The sequence below is a fragment of the Natrix helvetica genome (assembly GCF_964273705.1).
Source record: "Natrix helvetica genome assembly, chromosome: 8".
Classification (NCBI taxonomy): Eukaryota; Metazoa; Chordata; class Lepidosauria; order Squamata; family Natricidae; genus Natrix; species Natrix helvetica.
Genome location: NC_138559.1, coordinates 24679172 through 24703272, shown reverse-complemented (window position 1 = coordinate 24703272; position 24101 = coordinate 24679172). Strand labels below are relative to the sequence as shown.

Here is a 24101-nt window from a genome sequence, read left to right as displayed (position 1 = left end):
CATGTCCATCACATGGTCCAATCAAGCACCGTCCAAAACTAGAGATGCCTCATGCCACTCAAGGTGCAGGGCAAGATGTCCTTGACTGGCAGAGAAAGGAATGTTATTTTGACTATATCTACCTCACTCCATACAGTCCCCGCTCCCAGTTTCCCACAGCAATAAATGGGGCAGGCCTAATGCAAAGGATGGCTTCCAGGCCTGACACGAAGCATGTCTTTGCAAAATGATCTAATGCAGGGGTATCAAACTCAAGGCCCGTGGGCTAGATCTGGCCCATGGGTTGCTTAGATTTGGCCCATGGAAACACTGAAGGACTGGCCCACCGGTGCCTCTGCCAGTGAAAATGGAACTTGGGCGATCTGTACCCAGCCCTCCCGAGCTCCATTTTCACTGGCAGAGCACTTGGGCCACCACAGGTGCCCCTGACATGATTGACATTGACTTAGCCACGCCCATCCTGGCCCCCCAAGGTCAAACACAACCCTAATGCGGCCCTCAATAAAATCAAGTTTGACACCCCTGATCTGTTGCATCTTAGCAGGTCCATCAGGATCACCCCTAAAGCAGTAAGGTCAAGTCTTAAATCCGGATCTCCGAGATTGATCGGATTGGAAGCTCAGGATTCCTCGATCTTGTGTGTAGAAAAAATGACAACACACATAAATGGTGTGTCAAAAAGGATGTATGGCTCCATTCCATTGCCACCAGAGCGTGTAAATTAGTTTGAAGAAGAATAAAACAGAAGCCGAGATAGAACGGCTTAGAATGGCTATTGGCATGTTTGGGGTTGATTAGCTTGAGTGATATCATTAACAAAGGGTTAATTAATCTCTTGGAAGCAATTACAGAGGAAAGGGGGCTAACAGTCATTAGTAACTGAACAAAACTGTGGAAAATGTGCTTTTATATTAAAGCATGTTAGTAAGGTATACTCCGGCAGTTGAGGAGCTGAAAATCTAATCCTGGCTAAGGTATGTTTATTTGTTTTATGTATAAAATGTATCGGCCACCCATCGTACCACAGGGTAACTCTGGACAGCTTGCACTCATAAAAAAACATGTCCACGTTTCCCCGAAAATAAGACCTAACCAGGAAAGCACTAATACATCTTTTGGATCACAAATTAATATAAGACCCAGTCTTATTTTGGGGGAAATACGTGTGTGTGTGTGTGTGAATGTATACACAGATCCAGATCCAGATCCAGATCGATCCATCTATCTATCTATCTATCCATCCATCCATCCATCCATCCATCCATCCATCCATCCATCCATCTATCTATCTATCTATCTATCTATCTATCTATCTATCTATCTATCTATATGTCTATCTACATACTATGTTTCCCTGAAAATAAGACAGGGCCTTATTTTCTTTTGACCCCCGAAATAAGCTGACATCAAGAACCGATTGTTAAATTATTTGAATCCCACCACTGAATACATTGTAAAGCCAATGAAGCATTGACCGCTGCGTTTAGCAGAATTGCATATGGCCATATGACAGAAGCAGATCTATTCTGATAAGTCACCTTTCTTCTCTTCCTCTTTGTAGATCGGTCATTGGCATGTTACGAAAGGCCTTTCGATGGATAACCAGATCTTCTCAACCAACGTATCAGAGAGCCTTTTCAACGCCACGCTTCTTGTCACCACCATCCTGGTAAGCACGGAGGGTCAAAAGGACCCCGTTTCTTCTAGGGCAATTGAGAACGTGGCCTCTTATTGTCCTTTATACCAGCTTTTCTCCAACTTGTGGCCTCATAGACCAGTTAGGATGGCAAGAACCAGAATGCTAACCGGGAACACCAAAAGTTGTACTCCCAGCATATCTGGAGAACACCAGTTTGGGGGAAAGTGTTCAACGTGCTATCATTTCATGCATAGGACTCTTTATGAAACCGTTGACAGAACATACTATCCAATTGCTAATTTGCAGGAGTGATTTAATTTTTCATTGCTTTGTTGTGCAGAAATCTATTTTTGATACATTTAGTAGAAGCAAGAATGAAACTTGAAACTGGGATCTGCCCACACCCCACTTTTCCATTCTTTTCCAATATGATTTGGATTAGAGCAAATGTAGTGCTAAAAATGGAGAAGTCATCTTCCATTTGTCTAAGACATCTTGCTATAGTAAGGATTATACAATCTGACCTCCGATAATCTAAAGAGATGTTTTCATAACATCAAAAAAATCCTTGCTTTGCTCATTTCCCATTGTGGCCAACTTCTTCTTGATCATCAGGGCGAACCGGTTCGCTCCCAGCTGATCGTCGGAGTTATTGGTTCGCCTGAACAGGTCCGAACTGGTAAAATCCCACCCCTGATATGTAGAGTTTTAGTCAAATAACCTTCTCTCCATATTGAACACTGCTAGCAACTGTACCACCTGCTTGCTGTAGCTGTGCATCTTATCTCTGGTTCCTATTGCACCCTACATATTGTCTCCCATATGCCAGGTGACATATATGGCCCACAGACTCCCACTTTTCTGACAAGACTGAGATCGTTGTCTGTCTGCCAACCTAGGAACATCTGCTCATTTGGATCTAGCTAGCAGTTACTGCATCCCCCAGATAACTTGAAAGCCCGGTGTAAATCTATTCCCCGAGATTTGTTCCCCCTTCCCAAAAATTCCCAATGAGTCCCTCCTATCACCCGCCCCTGCTTTCCGATTTGTGCTGAATCTAGTGCTGTTGCAACTCCATGGCTAAGATGAGAATGACAGCTGCCCAGTTTCGATGCAGGAAAACCCTTACTTAATGCTCAAGGGCAACCATCAAGAGTTGGAAGGGAACGACCGCTACGAAGGCTTCTGCGTGGACATGCTCAAGGAGCTCGCCGACATTTTGCGCTTCAACTACAAGATCCACCTGGTGGGAGATGGAGTGTATGGAGTCCCTGAGGCAAACGGAACGTGGACGGGCATGGTTGGAGAACTGATTGCTCGGGTGAGTAAATCGGCCAACGCTAAAGACTTAAGGGCTATCTTAGAATACAGTAGAGTAGAGTAGAGTAGAGTAGAGTAGAGTAGAGTAGAGTAGAGTAGCATAGTGTAGCAAAGCTAAAATAGAATAGAGTAGAATAGAGTAGAATGGAATGGAATGGAATGGAATGGAATGGAATAGAATAGAATAGAATAGAATAGAATAGAATAGAATAGAATAGAATAGAATAGAATAGAATAGAATAGAATAGAATAGAATAGAACAGAATAGAACAGAACAGAACAGAACAGAACAGAACAGAATTCTTCATTGGCCAAGTGTGATTGGACACACAAGCAATTTGTCTTTGGTGCAGATGCTCTCAGTGGGAGGGGAGCCAGCCGGGGGTGGGATTTGCGGGTTCTCTGAACTGGGCAGATTCTTAGCTAGAGGTTCTCCTGAAACTGTGTGAACATGCAGCTGCCACCCCTGGATCTGTTCAGATGGGTGGATTATTTTTGTTGGTTTGGATTGTGACTTTGGACTGGATAAATATAAAGAATTAGAATAGAATAACAGAGTTGGAAGGCACTTTGGAGGACTTCTAATCCAACCCCCCTGCCTAGACAGGAAACCCTACACTGCTTCAGACAAATGGTTATCCAACATCTTCTTCAAAACTTCCAGTGTTGGAGCATTCAATATCTCTGGAGGTTCTCAATCATCTGGTCATCCTTGTCCCAAAAGTGTGACAGCTGCCACCTCACACTTGCTTGTCCTTCGTTTAGAGGTTTTAAGTGGTACCAGATCTGATGAGGTGCTTTGTTTCCAAAAGACAACTGGATATGTTATCGCTAGAAAGGCATGTCGTTGAGTAGCATGGTGAGATCTATGAGTGGTTGTTTCCATGTTGAGAGAAGAATTAAATGCAAGGGAAGGTAGACCTCAACTGCGCAGGAATCGGGCTTCCATCTTCCTCCAGAGTTCCTGTGTGAGCCAAGGAGATCACTTCAATCCTCTGAAAGCCAAACTAGTAAATTATGGGGATCTTAATTTGTCATTTTCAAATGTGATCATCTAACTAGGGTTGGGGATTTATTTATTTAGAGTATAGCACTTATAGTAGTTCAAATGTTAATGTCCAGTCCACCCAGCTAGTCAAGGACAGGGTGGTCTGTGTTGAAAAAAATCAGACATTGGTCTGCTGTAAACTCTTGATGGACATTCGGACACAATGTGATTGACATTTTGTCGAGGTGCCCCACAGTCACACTGAAGGGTAGAGACAAGACCCCACTTAAACAGCGAGTCCTGGCAGACACCATGTTTTGGGTACGGATCCTGTTCAGAGTTCACCAATGAGGCGAGGAAGGTCAAAACCTGGCACCTTTTGTGTAGTCATCTACGTAACCTGTATCTGAGTGTTCAGGAGCCCATTTGGGTTAGGTTGGGAAATATGTGGAGGATGGAACTCTTCAGCTTTTGGATCATCTCAGAGGTGAGATTCAGCCATTTCTGACAGGTTCTGGAGAACCGGTAGCGGACATTTTGAGTAGTTCGGAGAACCAGCAAATATGCTGGCCCCACCCTGGCTGCCTCCCAGCTGATCTTCTTTTGTTGCCCTGAACAGGAGAACGGAGTTGGAAAGCAGGTTAGTGGGATGGGGAGGAAATGGGGATTTCGCAGTATCCTTCCCCTGCCACACCCTCAAAGCCATGCCCACAGAACCGGTAGTTAAAAAAAATTGAATCTCACCACTGGATTATTTAGTGTCATCTTATTCAAAGGGACGCAGAGTGCTATCTACCTTACGAGAGAGCAAATATGCAGGATTTGTAGGAGGGATGTGAATTCAGAAATCCAAAGAGCATCGCAAGTGAGACAGGAGAGACATGCATGGTGCATTTTGCGCTCTGGCTCTCAAAGGTGAGAGAACAATACTTCGTTGAATGGAGCTGATTGCACAGATTCTTTCTCACCCCTGAGAGAGGAGTTTCCAAAAAGGCTAAATGAGAAATTACGGGATAGCATTTGTTCGAACTAATAATAGTTACCGCGCGCCTGGTTTCATTTTCCTGTGAATCTTTCCTTTAGCTCTTTAGTAAATGTCAGAAGATCTTGCTATCTTGGCTTGAGTTCCAGACCTGTAGCTTCTTCCCCTTCCTGAATCCTGTTGGCCAAACCTTCAGTGCAAATGTTTCACAATGTCACCTTGTGATCATGATATCATGAACTTCTTTGAAACTTGATAAAGGGGCTGTCAGGAGGTGCAAAGAAAGTCCCTGAATTAAGAATGAGTTTCTTTCCTAACTGTGCCTCTAACTCAGATGTGTACCATATTTTTCAGAGAATAAGATGCACCTTTTTCCCTTCCTAAAAGAGGGTGAAATTTTGGGTGCATCTTATACACTGAATGTAGCCCCACCCACCCACTGTCTCCCACCCTTTGGCCTCTGCCTCCCAGCAATTTGCCTCCTTGCAGCAAACGAAGTGTTACAGTTTCAATTTCAGTTAGCACCGGCGTTCCCAATGATTAGCTGTTTCAGGCTGCAGGGATTGCCATAGCCTATTGCTGCCTCCACAAGCCACATTTTCCAGTTTGCTGCAGATTTTTTCCCCTTCTAATCAGGCTAAATTGAAACAGGCTGTTTGCTGTTTGCTGCAAGGAGGTATGTCAATAACTATAAATGCCTTTAGAATGTTCAAATTATTAGACTTATTTTTAAAGACTGCTTTATTATTGTTCTAGACAAGAACAAAATGATGCTTTTTAAAATAAATGCTTGATCTGAAGAGGCCCACTGCTATTGAATCTTATTTTAGATAGCAGAGAATAACATATACTTCCAGAAAGCCACATCAATCTGTACAAGTATAGTGTAAAATGTAACACCACAAACATTGCATATCATCTGTACTGTTTGCTATTTGCTGCAAGGAGGCAAATTGCTGGGAGGCAGAGGCAGATTTGTTTTCTTCCCAAAAGCTAGGTGCGTCTTATACTCCGAAAAATACGGTATGTCACTTGGAATTCATGCTTACAAATGGACTGTGTGTGCTAAAAATGGCAGATGGTGTCATCCTTCCTTGAGCCACGCAATGCTTTCAGGAAATGCTGAAACTTGCTGGAAACAGGCTGTGTACTGAAAATGTGTGGCTTTGGAGGTCCATCCAAGCATCGCTTGGCTTCGGCGGTTTCTTGGCTCAAGGAAGGAGAACCTCGTCTGTCATTTTTAGGAATAGGCAGTCCATTCAAAAATATGAGTTGTCCATAATTCAGATGTTCTTAACCCAGACACTGCCTATAGTATACTTTGTCGGAATGGGGACGCCCATTGTCTTTAAACATCTGGTTGAGTATAATAAGCAGCTGGGGGCTAGTGTTGTGGCCCGCCAGCAGCCAGCATAGCTTGCAGCAGATTCGGACAGTGGTTAGGGAGGAACATGGGCCAGTCCTGGAGGCTGGGGAAGGCTCTGATGAGGGCTCTGTGTCAGAGGCAGAGAGGGAGCCAGGACCGTCTGACAGTTATCAGCTGCCTTCAGAATCAGACATCAGTGAGGCAGAAGAACAGCTGGATGATGAATGGCTCCTCCCAGAGGAAATAAAAAGGGAGCGAAAGGGGAGTGGAGTTTGCAGGAGACAATTAATTTGCTTCATTGGTTCGTGACTCTCCAAGACTCCTTGCCCAGTTCTGCAGATATCGGCCTGGCAGCTCTCCAAGCCAGATAAGGTCTGTGACTGGAAATCCTCCCTTGAAAGACTTTGCTGGATGTGAATGATCAGAATTTGCAGTAAATTAATAAAAGAGTTTTTTGTTGGGACAAAGAGTTTGCTTCATGCTCTCGGGAAGCCTCGGTCTTCCGAGGCTTTCCCAGAGATCTAGATCAGATGGACTGTGGACCATCAAAGTGTTTCTTAGCCTCTGGATTGTGTTGGATGATGTCAGGTCCTGTCCACATCCTGAATGACCTTTCTCAGATTCCCTTCTAGGATTCTGGGAGGATTTTCCTCCCTACTTCTGGAGACATTCAGGGAAGGTACAACGATGCCATAGCATTGAGATGATATGGACTAGGAACGGAAAGGTGAGTTGCTAGAGGCGCCCAGTTTTACAGGTCTCTTGGGGATGGCATCTCAATCTCAGATGTGAGAATTAATTGAGTCCTTGGTATGTAGGTTATGTAACACAGAGGGCATTTGTTGATTGGGGGGGCTATTTTAGCCACAAACCAACCCAAGGTTTTTGCTGGCTAACTCTAACAGTTTGGAGAGTTCCCATAACAGCTTCACTGCTCTCTCCCAATGTCAAGTTATGCACATCATGCTAATTGGGCCACTGAGCATGGTTCCCCCTGTGCTCTCAGGCAACATCCACCACGAACCCAGCTTTTTTCCCAAAAATGTCTCTCATAAAAGGCTATAAACATCCAGCTGGTTTTTTTAGTGTTTTGTTACTGCTCTTTGTTGTTGGATTGTTTGCTGGAGCCTTGGGCTGTCTGCTTAAATGTGTATAAACACGAACAGATTTTAAACCGTTCTTCAAGGCTGTAAAGAGGAAGAACTGCAAATGGGTGCATGATGAAGGGAAGGGGAAGAGGGGAAGGGGAGGGAAGAAAGGGGAGGGTATAAATGGAAGGGAAGGGAAGAAAAGAAGATAGGGGAAGAGAAGACAGGGGAAGGGAAGAAGGGGAAGATAGGGGAAGGAGAGGGGGGGAAAGGAAGGGAAGCCAGGGGAAGGAGAGGGAAGAAAGGGAAGATAAGGGAAGGAAATGGAAGGGGAGGGGAGGGAAGAAAGGGAAGACAGGGGAAGGGAAGGGAAGAAGGGGAAAATAGGGAAAGGAGAGGGAAGAAAAGGAAGGAGAGGGAAGGGAAGAAAGGGAATATAGGGGAAGGACAGAGAAGGGAAGAAAGAGAAGAAAGGGGAAGGAAAGAGGGGAAGGAAAGGGGAGGGGATGGAAGAAAGGGAAGTTAGGGGAAGGAAAGGGAAGGGAAGAAAGAGAAGACAGGGAAGAGAAGAAAGGGGAAGGAGAGGGATGGGGAGGGAAGGGAAGGGGAGGGGAGGGGGCTTTTTTGATCCAATGTTAAAATATTCTATCAAGTGGTTGACAGAAGGCTGTTTGTTTGCTTGCCTGCTTTGGGAAGATAAGAATTTCTAGATCACCTAGAATTAATTGTTGAGGTACTTGTTGCTTTGGAACAATGGAAAGAAAAGCGGGGGAGGCACATTTTGCTTGGGAAATGGACTCCGTGGGCTTCCCATCGCCATCGCCTCCATCGCCATGTCATCCGTGCAAAATTGGTTCAAGGATTCTGTATGTCAGGAAGACGAGGCCACGGTTTAATAAAAACGATGGAAGAACAAGACTCATCACGGCCACCAGCCCTCCGGCAGTCTTCAGAAGCAGATCTGCTGACTGTGATTGCCCAAATATTCTCGAGGTGGCAGTCAAACAGAAAAGCAGCCAGACTGGATCAAGCCCAAACCGTATCTCAGCCAACTGTCTCTTTTCTAAACTGAAGTCTACTGGAACCTGCAGGCTGGGCTGGAATGCTGTTCTGATCTCTCAATTGCATTTCTCGCAACGGGTATTAAAAAAACAACAGCAACATTCTGCTCTAGTGTCACTGTGGTATTGTTATGTGTTTGTGCCTGCGTGCCTTCGAGTCGGTTTTTGATTCTCCGCAATTATTTAGACTAGTCCTTGTGGATTCATTGGCAAGCTTTCTGAAACTAGTTTGCTATTGTCTTCCACCTAGGACAGAGAGAAAACGACTGGCCCAAAGTCCCCCAGCTGGCTTTCATGCCTAAGATGGGACTAGAACTCACTGTCTCCTGGTGATTGGTCCAAAGTCATCCAGCCAACTTTACTGCCTAAGGTGGGACTAGAACTCACCATCTCCTGGTGATTGGCCCAAAGACCCCAGCTGGCATTCATACCTAAAGTAGGACTAGAACTCCCAGTCTCCTGGTTTCTAGAATGATGTCTTCACAGTTATAGCAATAGGCTTATATACCGCTTCACAGTGCTTTTATAGCCCTCCCTAAGCGGCTTACAGAGTCAGCATATTTGGCTCCTCATTTTACCCACCTCGGAAGGATGGAAGGATGAGTCAACCTTGAGCTTGCTGAGATTTGAAGTGCCAAATTGCAGTCAGCCGGCAGTCAGCAGAAGTAACGCCGCCCCGAGTCCTGCCTGGAAAGGGAGCGGCTAATAAATTCAAATTTATTTATTTATTTATTTATAACCTGCAGTACTCTACTCTAAACACTGCGCCACCACGGCTCTTAATTATACCAAACTGGTTCCGGTGTGTTGTTATACTGTATATTTTATGTGAAAAAGATTTGTCGGTATTTCTTTGGAAAACATATGAAATGTCTCTTTGCAACCCAACACATCCAATTCTCATACCGATGATAAATAGAAAAGATGGAGAGTGTGAAACCATCTATCCTAGGCAGTGGTGAAATCTAATTCCCCCCACCCACCCTGATTCTGTGGGCGTGGCTTGGTGGGGAGGTGGTCATGTGACTGGGTGGGCGTGGCCAACTTTTTTTTTCACTTTCAGCTATTTTTTTAGCTTTTTGAAGCATTTTTTCCCTGCAGGTTCGCCTGAATGGCAGGGGGAAAGTGCTTTAAAAATCTAAAAAAAATATGTTTTTAACGTTTCATTTTGTTTGTACAAACTTCACTCTTTACAACACATTACATTTTTTTACGTATCTGTTGGGATTCTTTTATCTATACAAATGAATGTTTTATAACGATAACTTTATATATATATGTGCATTTATTTTATTTCATACATTTTTTCATTCTATATGTAATATTCTATATATTCTATGTATAACAGCCTTTTACTACATTTGAGTCATTTTGCATAATATTTATTGGCTACAGTCTACCTCGTATTTCTATCTTTTATTTATTTTCCGGTTTTGTAGTCGTTTATTAATTTAAAAAATAGCTTCCGACAATCGCGCGGCTCAGCTATAAACTGGGCCTAACCAGGCCGAACCGGGAGGATTTCACTCCTAGTCCTAGGTTTGTCCCAATCAGGGTGGAAAAAAGAGATGAGAAGAGGGGGTTTTTTTCCCTTGAAAGAAAACCATCAAACAAATGAAAATTAGGAGGAAGCAATTAATGCCGCCTGCCACAGTGCCAGGTTAATTGCAAATATTTCTGTACTTCATAGGGTTTTTGTCAAAGTAGGTATATAGGGGGAAGGGAAGAAGCAGCAAATCACATGTTGTGCTAATTAGAATGAAATAAAAGACTTCAAGTGGAACACACAAAGTTAGTCTTCGGTTTGGGGACAAGAAGAAAGGAATATTTTATTTCCTGATTGGCTGGACAATAAACTTCGGTGGCATTGTATTTTGAGCATTCCTTTTAACATATTTTGCTTCGGGGGCCCATTCGGGCATGAACATGTTAACCATCCAAGGAGCTAATTTATTTTGCAATAAGTAATGATGGATTTTGGGGGTATTTTTTTGTACTTTATTAGTTTGTCAAACATGTACAAGATAACAGGTATTAATATAAACATGGGCATGAAGGAAAGAAATGAATACAAATAAATGGGGGCAGTAGGACAGGGGAGGTAGGCACACTGGTGCGTTTATGCATGCCCCCTTTACGTATCTCTTAGGAATGGGGTGCTAATGGTTGATACAGGTTGCTGCCAGCAACCTAGGTATCAACCAAGTACCTTCTTAAAATATAAGATGTTCCTAGTAGCGCAGTTTTTTCAGATCCACTGGTGTTATTGCAGGAAGCTGTAATTTGTTGATGTGTTTTATAAAATTCTTGGACATGGTACCAAGTGCCCCGATGACAATGGGTATCACTGTTACATGTTTCATCGAAAATTGGGTAGTTTCGATGGCCAGGTTGCAATATTTTGTGATTTTTTCCCCAGTTCTTTTTCTTTGACTTCTGGCGTCTCCTGGTACCGCCATATCAATAAATTGTACGTTTCGGTTTTCGACAACCGTGATATCTGGCATGTTGTGCTCCAAATTATGATCTGTTTGTATTTGAAAGTCCCACAAGATTTTCACCTTCTCATTTTTGATAACATTTTCTACATCATCATCATCATCATCATCATCATCATCATCATCATCATTATTATTATTATTATCTGAAAAGGTGTTAAGTATGTGGCGTCAATGACACTCAAAAGTATGCCAGGCAGCATTTTATTATTTCAGCCTACACTTCTGCATTGGATCAACCCATTTCAATTACCGAAGCATTTTAATATAATAGTATTTTAGTAGTCTATTAGACTTCGTACCGAACAATAAAGTTTTGTGTTTCACAGTTAAAGCATTTCTGGGAATTCTTGCTGCCTCACATACTTAAAATAGTGTCTGGGACTGCAGCTCTAAATAAGTTTTTTTTACTTTTTCAGCCTTTTAAAAAAAAATTTAGTCTCAATTGCTCACTTCCTTTATCTGCTTTCCTTTTTCCCCCAGGAAAGATTCTTTCTGAATAGTACCTACATTTGGCCGTTCGCCGCAATAAAGCGTTTGATTCCATTTGTTACAGCTCTGATAATTATCAATGCAGTAGTGCTGGATGGGTTTCCATGCCATATATATATAAATATATATATGTGCATGCTGGTCTCGTTGTATTCGGGTCTTTTCCCATGTAAGATTGAGATTGTCTTGGCAACATTTCGGCGAAGTCTCACTCGCCATCTTCAGGCTGGTGTTTTTGGCTTAAAGCGTGGTCGAGTGAGACTTCACCGAAACGTTGCCAAGACAATCTCAATCTTCTATTATCTAACCAGTTGTATCCTATATTCCAAATCAAATAATATTCATTTCTCCTCTATCTTTTATTTCCATTGTCAGCCTATCCATCTCGGCACCTTCTAACACTTTCTTTATCGCCATTCCATCAAGAGGCATGCTTTCATTTTTCCAATTTTGCGTGTAAACAATTCTGGTCGCTGTTATTATGTGTAGCATTGTGCATTGGTTTTTTTTTTTAAATTATAATTTCCTTTTAGTGTGCCTAGCAAAAATAACTCCGGTTTTAACTCTACTTGTTGTTTGGTTATTTCCTCTAGAAAATTGCATTTTTTTCTGTAGTCCTGGCTGTTTGGGGGCAAAATGGCTAGTAGTCAACACCAGCTCAACACCTTTTGGTGCACGGAGCATTTCTAATGCTATATGTCAGGGGTGTCCAAACTTGGGAACTTTAAGACTTGTGGATGGGGAAACACAGTAGGTGTAGAGTTGGGTAGGGTAGGTTGGACTCTTTATTGATTTAGTCATTTGACTCTATCAAAATTCTAAAACTAATACAACTATTCAAGTAGATACAAAGAAAACAATAAGATATGTTCATTGTAAGTTGCCAGCCTTAGACAAGAAAGGAGAAAGTGTTTCTTACAGCCAAGTCTGAGCATATTCTCAAGATAGTAGCAGAAGAAGAAATGGCTGCAGTCTGAAATAAATTTGACTACACTGCATTGCTGCAATTATTTTATTCAATGTCCTTGCTCCACATGATGCATTGCAAAATTGAGGGCAATTATACATATATATGATAATGATTAAAATATGTGCTGCAAGGAGCTTAAATTCTATCGTTATTCATTGCAATCTAAATTTAATTTCTTAATAGCATCTAGCAGAGATGAATGAGAAGGCTGGACCAACCAAGTCATAAATAAAATAATCTGAAGGCTGTTTCTTTTGTTTTGTTTTGTTTTGCCATAAAATGTCATTTATGTGAGTCGTTTAAAAAAATATATAGAGCCCCCCGCGGAGCAAAATGTCCCTTTTCAATATTTCTTGCGGAAAAATAAACATTTTTCATCCAAATTGACAGCCTGTAGAAATGATATTTTCAAATGGCCTGCAATTTTGTAGTAAGTGGAAAAATGAAAAATCGGAATAGATCTCAGTTTCTTAGTAAGACTGGGTTAGTGACCTTCTCTGCAGGGAGTCCTCAACTTATGACTACGGTTGGGATCAGAAGTTTAATTACTAAGCAAGGCTAACTGAGTCCTGCCCAATTTTTTTTAAAATTTGCTATATTGTTAAGTGAATCTCTGTGGTTGTTTCATGAATCATACAATCAAATGTGGCTTAAGCAAATGTAAGTTCTCCCCTAAACTTGGTTTGTCAGTAGCTGGCTGGGAAAGTCTCAAATAGCCATTATGTGTCCATGGGATACTACAGCAACTGGCATGTATTTACAATGGTGTTGTAAATACATGCCACCTGCTAAGCACCCAAATTTTGACGTGGGGGATGCTGCAATCGTCATGTAAGGACCTATCATAAATATCTTTTTGGGATGTTGTTATAATTTTGAATGGTTGCTAAACAAATGTTTGTAAATTGAGAACTACTGTGAAGTCTCTTCTTCTGTTTCCTTCCCCCTTCCTCCTCCTCTTCGTCTCCTTCACCTTCTCCTTCTTTGTCTCCTCCTTTTCTCCTCCTCCCTCTCCTCCTCTTCCTCCTCCTGACTTTGAGGATACAATACAATACAATACAATAGTAGAGTTGGAAGGGACCTTGGAGGTCTTCTAGTCCAACCCCCTGCCTAGGCAGGAAACCCTACACCACTTCAGACAAATGGTTATCCAACATCTTCTTAAAGACTTCCAGTGTGGGGGCATTCACAACTCCTGGAGGCAAGCTGTTCCACTGATTAATTGTTCTAACTGTCAGGAAATTTCTCCTCAGTTCTAAGTTGCTTCTCTCCTTGATTAGTTTCCACCCATTGCTTCTTGTTCTACCCTCAGTTGCCTTGGAGAATAGTTTGACTCCCTCTTCTTTGTGGCAACCCCTGAGATATTGGAACACTGCTTTCATGTCTCCCCTAGTCCTTCTTTCTATTAAACTAGACATACCTAGTTCCTGCAACCGTTCTTCATATGTTTTAGTCTCCAGTCCCCTAATCCTCTTTGTTGCTCTTCTCTGCACTCTTTCTAGAGTCTCCACATCTTTTCTACATCGTGGCGACCAGAACTGAATGCAGTATTCCAAGTGTGGCCTTACCAAGGCATTATAAAGTGGTATTAACAGGATGCTGCAACAATTGTGTGAAGACCTATCATAAGTAACTTTTTCCAGTGTCGTTCATATAACTTTGAATGGTCACTAAACAAGTGGCTGTAAGTTGACTACTTCCTCTTCCTCCTCCCCTCCTTCCCCATCCTCCCCCCCTCTCCTCCTCCTCCTTTTCTCTTTCCCCCCCCCTCCTCCTTTTCTCTTTCTCCTTCTTCCTCCCTTCCGTCCCCATATTTCTGCCAAGGCCAGGTCCATTTTAGAGTCTACCCCACAGGTGAATTTCAGGAAGACATTTCACCCTCCTTGGGAAACGTGTTCTCTGACCCTCATTCACAGTAATCAAGCCAACCAAATTCACAAAAACAGGGTAAAATAAGATAAATCACAGCTGATGGGACAGCCTATAAAACAAGGAAGTCAGACAGTGCCCTCTTGGGGAAATGATAATGCGCTATGCGTTGCAATATGCAATGTGCATAAGAGAAGGCCTTAATGAACAGCTAAGTTATGGCACTTTTAGAAATTCAAATAAACTGCTTACCATTTGCTTAGAGACTAATGTCGTTTCTACCGTTCGTTAGTCACCGTACAGAGTGATGCTTGTTCAGCATGAAGCAGAATGCAGAACTCGGGCTCTTAGGATGGTTGACCTCTTCTGCAAGTCACTGCACAAATTAAGAAAGATTGACACCACAGCCACCGCTTTATCAGAGCAAATAAGTTGGGAGTCATTCCCCTGCCGTTGCTCTCCTATCGATTTCTCTGAGATGGCTGTTTCCTGCCCACTTGGTGTGAAAGGATGTCACTGCCCACAACTGCAATCTTCTTTTGCTCTCTGGCATGCTTTGTTTTTTTATTTATCATTTGTCAAGCATGCATAAGATAACAGATCTAAGTATAAACATGATTATGAATACATGAAATGGGGACATTAGGACAGGGACTGTAGGCACTTTGGTGCATTTATGCACGGCCCCTTACGGACCTCTTAGGAATGGGGTGAGGTCAACAGGAGACAGTTTAAGGCTAAAGTTATGGGGGTTTGAGGATATGAGAACAGAGTTGGGTAGAGCATTCCAGATGTTGACCACTCTGTTGCTGAAGTCATAGTTTCCGCAATTGAGTTTGGAGCTCTTCACCTTGAGTTTGTATCTATTGTGTGCTCGTGTATTGTTGTGGTTGAAGCTGAAGTAGTCATTAACAGGGAGGACATTGTAGCAAATAATTTTATGTACTACGCTTAATGTCAGACTGAAGCCGGTGTAGTTCTAAGTTGTCTAAGCCCAAAATTTCAAATCTGGTGGCGTAAGGGATTCTGCTCCGAGCAGAGGAGTGGAGGACTCTTCTCATTAAGTACCTCTGGACTCGCTCGATTGTATTAATGTCCGATATACAGTGCGGGTTCCAGACAGATGAGCTGTATTCAAGGATTGGTCCAGCAAAGGTTTTGCATGCTTTAGTTAGCAGTACAATATTACCAGAGAAGAAGCTACGCAAGATTAGGTTAACATTTCCATTTTGGCAATGTTGTTACAGTGCACTCTGACACCCAGATCATTAGAAATATAATAATTTTAAACCTGATATCTGGGTGATTTCCCTCCTCCCCCCCCCCCCCCACACACACTTTTACAGTAAAGGCTAGTGAATTAATGTCTGGTGGCCTATTGTGCTTTTAATTGAAAGCTTCCCAGTTTATAGGTTCTGCCGATTTCATTTCTCCCGTTCAGCGTAGCTGAAGGAATAGAGATGTATCGTCTTTAATTAATCAGCTTACTTTCCTAACAAAGGAAAGGGAAGAAAAGAAAATGATAAGAAAAGATGGTGGTAATTCTAAAAATTATCCACTGGAAATAAACAAATTAATTAAGGAGGAATTCATCATCGGTTTCCTAGTTGGGTTGGACAGGAAGCCATAAAACAAGGCAAATCAGGAAGGATAATTTTTTTATTTGAATACTCAAGAGGCTCAAATAAATGGGACTTCTGAATAAACATTGTAAATGGATCCAGAACATAAGGATGATTATTAATTGCCTTTTATCTCACTGGAGGAATACAATATTTCTGCAACAAAAACATGAACTGACCCAGAGTATAAGGCCTTGGTAAGGCCACACTTGGAATCCTGCATCCAGTTTTGGTTGCCACAATGTAGAAAAGATGTGGAGACTCTAGAAAGAGTGCAGAGAAGAGCAACAAAGAGGACTGAGGGGACTGGAGGCTCAAACATATGAAGAACGGTTGCAGGAACTGGGTATGTCTAGTTTAATAGAAAGAAGGACTAGGGGAGACATGATAGCATTGTTCCAATATCTCAGGGGTTGCCACAAAGAAGAGGGAGTCAAACTATTCTCCAAGGCACCTGAGGGCAGAACAAGAAGCAATGGGTGGAAACTAATCAAGGAGAGAAGCAACCTAGAACTAAGAAGAGATTTCCTGACAGCTAGAACAATTCACCAGAGCTGCTTGCCTCCAGAACTTGTAAATGCTCCAGCACTGGACGTTTAAAGAAGAGATTGGATAACTATTTGTCTGAATTGGTGTAGGGTTTCCTGCCTAAGCAGGGGGTTGGACTAGAAGACCTCCAAGGTCCTTTCCAACTCTGTTATTCTATTCTCTGTTAGATACAGACTTTTGGTCCATCCGCTTCAGAGTTGCCATCCTTGAACCACAGATGATCCGCAAGTTTTCAACGAAGTTTGGGTGAAATTTTGGAACTGTAGCCTCTCATGGTAGCTGTAAATTCCAACCTTATTTGCTTGTTTGTCAAAAATCGTATGTGTGTATTGAAAAAATAAAAAAAATCAGTATCATTCTAAGTCAGCATCATTTCAGGTCCAGATCTTAAGACCCAAACTTCATAGATCCCGTGGCATCCATCCTTTTTTGCAAAGATTGCTCCCTCGAATCTCCGTTGTGTAGATAGGCAGGTTAGCTGGGACCTCAATCTTTGGTGCCCTTGGAATCCCAATCTCAAAAGTCAAAACTCAAGCTGGCCATTAAGACCAAGAGTGAAGAATCCATGGACTTCTCTTGCCGGAAACCTTAGAGACCTCTCTGGTTGGTTTATGCTTTGTCGATGGCTTTTTCTCGAGGATGTTGCTTCTAATATCGATCGTTTTACAAGGGCCTCCTTTGCCATCTAAATCTGTAATGACATCTCACACACCCCCAGTGCCCCAGAGAACTCACATTAATATAAAGGTCCTTTGTGAATCATTTGTGGTATTAAACATAATCGCCAAACTGTTATCTTCTGTGGATGTGATGGATGTGTCAACTTCCCCATTTGCTGAAAATAGTCTCTTGGCCTTTAAATGTCTGGAAGGAAGCATGAGAGCTGCGACATCCTTGCCTGTAAGTAGTTACTGCTAACGGAATAAGCTCTGTGCCTTTAATTGAGGGAGAAATTCTGCAGAACTGTGGTTTTCATCAAATGGAGCTTTCCCAGAGCCGAGGAGAACTTGAAAGGGGCCTAGATTTGGTGGGTTGCATTGGTTAGCAGGACTTCAACCCATAACTTCAAGGGTTAATTCTATACTCATGTGTTGCTTTAATCTAGCTTGTATTTTCCAAACAACATTATTGAGTCAGATGTAATAATGACTGTACACCACCCCGAGTCCTGTTTAGGAAAGGGCGCGGTTTATAAATAAAAGTTTGATTGATTGATTGTTTGATGTTCAGATGCCGCTACTGGTAGCATAAACCACAATTGCAGGGATTTTAACCAAACGCAAAGATTGAGGTGGTAACCTTTGGTCTTTAGCACACAGACAAATATTCTGACTCTGTGCAAGAATCACCTCCCTCCCTCCCTCCCTCCCTCCCTCTCTCTCTCTCTCTCTCTCTCTCTCTTTCCAAAGAAAATCCTGCTTCTTTGGCTTATGCGCGAAAGGGCTGAAGGATAAAAGGAAGTATAACATTCCTTTGTGTGTGGTCTTGGTGCACCAATATAGCTGTTATTTGTTCTCGGTGAAGATACTGAAAATAATAGTTTCTTTTATCTGCAAGAGTCACAGGTAGAGGCTGGAGTCTGAAATAATACAAGCCACCTCAATAAGATTTAAGGACCGAATTTGTTTTGTTTTTTTTCTACAGAGGGGAGAAGGGTGGAGAAACCTTTCAGGATCACAAGTGATGCTGTTCCATTGTTTTCATCTTATAAATGCGGGCTTAAATATAGCTCAAGAGACGTGGTGGCTCAGTGGCTAAGACTCTGAGCTTATCAATCAGAAGGTCGGCAGTTCAGTGGATGGAATCCCTAGCGCTGCATAATGAAGTGACCTCCCGTTACTTGTCCCAGCTCCTGCCAACCTTGCAGTTCGAAAGCATGTAGAAATGCAAGTAGAAATGCAAGTGGAAAAATAGGAACCACCTTTGATGGGAAGGTAACAGCGTTTTGTGCGCCTTTGGTGTTTAGTCATGCCAGCCACATGACCACGGAGACGTCTTTGGACAGTGCTGGCTCTTCAGCTTTGAAACAGAGATGAGCACCGCCCCCTAGAGTTGGGAACGACTAGCACATACGTGCCAGGGGAACCTTTACCTTTTTTAATATAGCTTTTTTTCTCTCTCCAATGGTTTACTGAAAGGAACAATCGAGATAGTTGCTATTTGAAGTCCACAAACTAAAAAGGCGACATATCTCTACTTGCACCCATTTCTAGAGTAGGAAACCCTTCTCACGGTCTTTCATGCTTGGGTCATCTCCTGTCTGGATTATTGTAACATGATCTATGGTAGAGCTGCCCTTAAAGATCATTTGGAAGATTCCCCTGGTCCAGAATGCATTAAGGCAAACGCTTATGAGCATATCTCAGTACACACTTGGGCAACCCCTCTACTTCATGAGCTCAAATAGCTCCCAATGGGCTTCTGGGTGTAATTCAAGGTGCAAATTATCACCTACAAAGCCATTCATGGCCAGGTTACTTATGGGACTGCCTGTCTCCAATTATCTCTGCCCATCCCACAAGATCTGAGATGGTGGCATTCTGGTTCTTTCTTTCAAAAAGTGTCCCCTGATGGCACCCATAAAATGTGCCTTTTCTGTGACAGCATCAGCCTTACGGAGGGTACCTTCCAAGATTTGGATATTTCTGACCTCACCAATCTTTTTTTAAGGCATTAAAGACAAACGTCTGGGCCAAGATGCCAGGCAAACTTTCTTTGGAGAAAAGGCTGTCTGGATTACGAAACACCTCAAGTGTGATGCTTGTTTTTGGTTATAATTGGTTGCTTTTAGTCAGATGTTAGCTGCCCAGAATCACATGGGGAGGGGGTAACCATAAAAATTGAGAATAGGTGGAAGACCATATTGAGAGAGAGAGAGAGAGAGAGAGAGAGAGAGAGAGAGAGAGAGAGAGAGAGAGAGAGAGAGAGAGAGAGAGAGAGAATATGACATGCATTATGTTACAGAAGAACTAAGGTAAAGTTTCCCCTCGAACATATGTGCTAGTCATTCCTGACTCTAGGGGGCGGTGCTCATCTCCATTAGAAAGCTGAAGAGCCAGCGCTGTCCGAAGACGTCTCCGTGGTCATGTGGCTGGCATGACTAAACGGCGAAGGAGCACGGAACGCTGCTACCTTCCCACCAAAGGTGGTTCCTAATTTTTTTACTTGCATTTTTTACTTGCTTTCAAACTGCTAGGTTGGCAGAAGCTGGGACAAGTAACAGGAGCTCACTCCGTTATGCTGCGCTAGGGATTCGAACCGCTGAACTGCCGAGCTTTCTAATCGACAAACTCAACATCTTAACCACTGAGCCTCCGCGTCCCTTACAGAAGAACTAGATACCCCAAATTACAAGATCTCCCAGCCTCTGACATACTTGTCAGAAATTTGCAACTTCAGTTATGAATCAGGAGTGATAAATCCCTATATATTACTTATACAAGTTCCTCTACAACAGGGAACTTACTAGCCTGGATATTTAAATGACAAGGGTGGGATATTCTTTTTCTCGGGCCATATCCATCATCAGACGTTGGCAATCATATTGGCGATCCTATTTTTTTTTATCAATGGCCGCACAAAAAAGTGCTGCTGAGTTTTGTCCAAACCGGTCCCTTAGATTTTGAAGCCATGATGTTCTTCTTCTGCCTGGACCTCCTTTGCCTTCAATCTTTCCCTGAAGGATTACGTAAGGGTAGGATAAGTACAGATCAGGGGTGGGTTCCAGCAGGCACTACTGCTCGTTCACTCATGGGCACATGCACACTTGATGAGCACTGCGCGCACATCCTCAGTGCAATAAATATTGTTTTGCTCATGCGCAGAAGCAAAAAAACAAGATGGCAGCTCCCAGAAGAAACTGTTCGGGGAGTGGCAGGCCTGGGTCACTGCCGGTTCCAGCGACCAAGGCCAGCAAACCACTACCAGTTCAGCCAAACTGGCCCGAACTGGTAGAAACCCACCACTGGTACAAATCATTTGAGGGAAGCAATGCAACAGCTTCCTACCTTGGAAATGATACCAATGTGAAAGCTTGCTTCTGTTTGAGTTCCTTTAAATAAACACCGCCCTCCTCAAAGAGCAATTCTGTGACATTAAAGAAGACCAGAGGTGATAAAAGTCACATTCCAAATGAAAATCCTTCTCCAAGTTATACAGATGAGTTTTTAAAAATACTAATAATTTGTAGCATGGCACGGCTCGCTCTGATTTCTTATCAAGGTTGCCGCATCTCCCCTTCCGTTTAAATACGAAGAAAGGGAGAAGGCCCGACTTTTGTTTATGGCTGTTTCTGCAACCGTGTTCTTTTAAGTAAAGGTGTTGCAGCCGAGCTTCCATTTGCAAAATGCCAGCGGTGATGGATGGTGGCTTCGTTCCTGGAAAGATACGATCTTCCAAGAATAAAGCTCTGAATCAGGACCACGGAGAGCTGCCTACATTACCCTCTTCTGCTTTGCTAGTTCTTTTTCTTCTTTAAGCTTCCATCCTACTTATGCTCAAGATGATGTACATACCACTCTCTTTCCCACTTTTTGCATAAAAGATTAACCCTACAAATTGGAATGGCTGAGAGGGACTGGCTCAAAATCCTCCAGGGAGTTAGTTAGTTTCTTTCTTTCTTTCTTTCTTTCTTTCTTTCTTTCTTTCTTTCTTTCTTTCCTTCTTTTCTCTCTCTCTCTCTCTCCCTCCCTCCCTCCCTAGTATAAAGAAAAGAAGAATTGGGAGTGACATGATAGCAGTATTTCAATATTTGAGGCCTGCCGCAAAGAAGAGGGAGTCAAGCTATTCTACAAAGCACTGGAGGGCAGGACAAGAAGCAATGGTTGGAAGCTAATCAAAGAGAGAAGCAACCTGGAATTAAGGAGGAACTTCCTAACCATGAGGACAATCAATCAATGGAACAGAAGTTGCCTTCGGAGATCATGGTTGCTCCATCACTGGAGGTCTGTAGAGATTCTTAGTCCTCCAGGTCAAGGTTGTCCCAAAGGTGCTTTTTCAAGATGCAATTGGACTGTCTTGTTTTTTTTTTTCTTTGAAGATGTATTGCTTCCCATCTAAGAAGTTTCTTCAGCTCTAACCGGATGGTGGGGAAGGGAAGGATTGATATTCCTTGCAGACAAGCTGGTCATTTGCATCCTTTCAGAGGGTCGTTGAAGCACTTGGAGGTTTATCTCTGTCCTCAGGGTCACCTGAGTGGTGAAAATGGTTCCTGCAGTCTGAAATCCTCCTCCCCCACCCCGCTCTGGAAATCCATTCCTACTCCCACACCATTCAAAGGGTCTTCATCCCAAATTGCATGCCTAAAGATCTGTAGAGATCTCTCAGTCATCCGGGGCCAACTGTCTGCAAGAAATATAAATCCTTCCATTCCTCACTGTCCTGTCAGAGCTGAAGAAGCTTCTTGGATGAGAAACGAAACGTCTTCAAAAGAAAAAAACAAGAGTCCAGTTGCCTCCTGTAAAAGCTCCATCACTGGAGGATTTTCAGAAGAAACTAGATAGCTACCTATCTGAAATAGTATAGGTCCTCCTATATTGGACTAGGGCTGGACTAGACTACCTCCAAGGTCCCTTCCAGCACTATTCTATTCTATTCTACTCTACTCTACTCTATCTACTTTATTCCTCTTTCTCTCTAACTCTCTTTCTCTCTCTTTCTCTCTCTCTACACACACACACACACACACAGAGAAAGAGAGAGAGAGGGAGGGAGAGAGAACACCAATACCATAAAGAATATATTTCACTGATGTCACCCTATTCCTTCTTCCTTAGGCAAAACGTCCAAGAGAATACATTCTTTAGAAATCAGACGTGTCAGATTTCTTCACCGCTACCCCAAACCCCACCCGGGCCACAGGTATTGATCCCCCTCTGTGCTTCCTTTTCAGAAAGCTGATTTGGCAGTGGCTGGCTTGACCATTACAGCCGAGCGAGAGAAGGTGATTGATTTCTCAAAGCCCTTCATGACTCTGGGTATTAGCGTCCTCTATCGCGTTCACCTGGTAAGAGACATCATTTCAAAGCATTTGCACGTTGAGGAATATGTGCGTACAAATGTTGTGCAAAGCAATAGCTGTGAGGATTTGTCTACCACCAAAAAGATAAAGAAAAAAGACCCCCCCCCACTCCCATCCCACCCTTTTTGTTTTCTTACTGCATTATTCTGATGCTACTTGCGGTGGCCTAGAGGTGGAGCTCTCGCCTCACAATCAGAAGGCAGTGAGTTTGATCCTAGGTAGAGGCAGATATTTCTCTCTCTGGGACACTGAGATTGTATCTGCTGGGAAAAAAACTCCACGTTGGCGACAAGAAGGGCATCTGGCCAGTAAACACACAGCTGCATTCAGTTGCCCAGACTCCGTCCCTCAAGGGATTATGGGGTCATTAAAAGAAGCAAATGATGATGCCGATGTTATTTAAAGCATCAAAATTAGCTCAAGCTGAGGATTTTATGAGGCCAAACATGGATCAAGATACTTTTTTTATATACCGTGCCAGATATTGTCTGCTTTTTTTAAATTAACGTTGTAGGAAAATTAGAAATTACACTAATTATGAAACTCAACAATCAGAAATTAGATTCTGTAGTGGAATATCAAAGCTGGTGGCAGGAGCTAATTCATTTTGGCTGATTTAGAAGAAAAGCTAATTGGGGTCAGTCTTGATTAGCACTTGAGTGGGATATCACCTGGGCATACCAAGGCTGGAGACTAAATGGAAAATCAAAATAATCCCCTGATAGTTTCCAAGAGCCTCGCTCAACTCAACAGAACCTTTACCTTTCGGGACCCAAGCTACCTTTCATGGTAACATTGGTAAATATACTACTACTACTACTACTACTACTACTACTACTACTACTACTACTACTACTACTACTAATAATAATAATAATAATAATAATAATAATAATAATAATAATAATCAGCAGCAGCAGCAGCAGCAGCAGCAGCAGCAAATTGAAGTTGAGTGACTGGAAAAAGAAATTGTGTGTTGTCCCAATTGCAATTGGAGCCCTTGGAGCAATACCTAAAGGGCTACCTCGCTATTTGGAGATTCTAAATTTACCTGATTTGAACATTCTGATTCTACAAAAAACCACCCTACTTGGAACAACTTATATCCTCCGAGGTTACCTTAACAGTTCCTAGGTCCTTGGTTAGGACTCAAACTGTTGAGCTACCAACCAGCCCCAAAGGCTGTGAATCTCACCAAAGATTAACCAAATGATAATAATAATAACCCTCTATTCTGTGACATATGAATTATTTGCTCTTTCCAAAGCAGTGTGGATAATAATATGGCCCACCAGTGGCCCGCAGAGCTGGCAGCAGATTCGGACAGTGAGGAGGTTGGGGAGGAACCTGGGCCAGTCTTGGAGTCTGGGGAAGGCTCTGATGAGGGTTCTGTGTCAGAGGCAGAGAGGGGGCCAGGGCCATATGCCAGTTATCAGCTGCCTTCAGAGTCAGACATCAGTGAGGCAGATGAACAGCTGGAGCCTGTTCCCAGTGTGCGCATGCGCGGAGCTGCCAGACGAAGGGAACAGCTAAGGAACAGGGGTTGACTTGGGAGTAAGACCACAGGTGGATGATGAATGGCCCCTCCCAGAGGAAATAAAAGAGGAGTGAAAGGGGAGTGGAGTTTGCAGGAGACCA

The 24101-nt window shown here is 42.9% G+C and overlaps 1 protein-coding gene across 3 annotated transcripts in view; it reads left to right on the top strand.

The window, feature by feature from the left end:
- GRIK4 (glutamate ionotropic receptor kainate type subunit 4) overlaps positions 1–24101 on the top strand; it is a 291990-nt gene that overhangs the window by 248732 nt on the left and 19157 nt on the right. For all 3 annotated transcript variants that reach the window (XM_081961107.1, XM_081961106.1, XM_081961108.1), the window contains 3 exons: positions 1562–1669; positions 2757–2960; positions 22335–22448. In XM_081961107.1, the coding sequence (XP_081817233.1) occupies positions 1562–1669; positions 2757–2960; positions 22335–22448 (426 nt within the window). The remainder of the gene's footprint in view (positions 1–1561; positions 1670–2756; positions 2961–22334; positions 22449–24101) is intronic.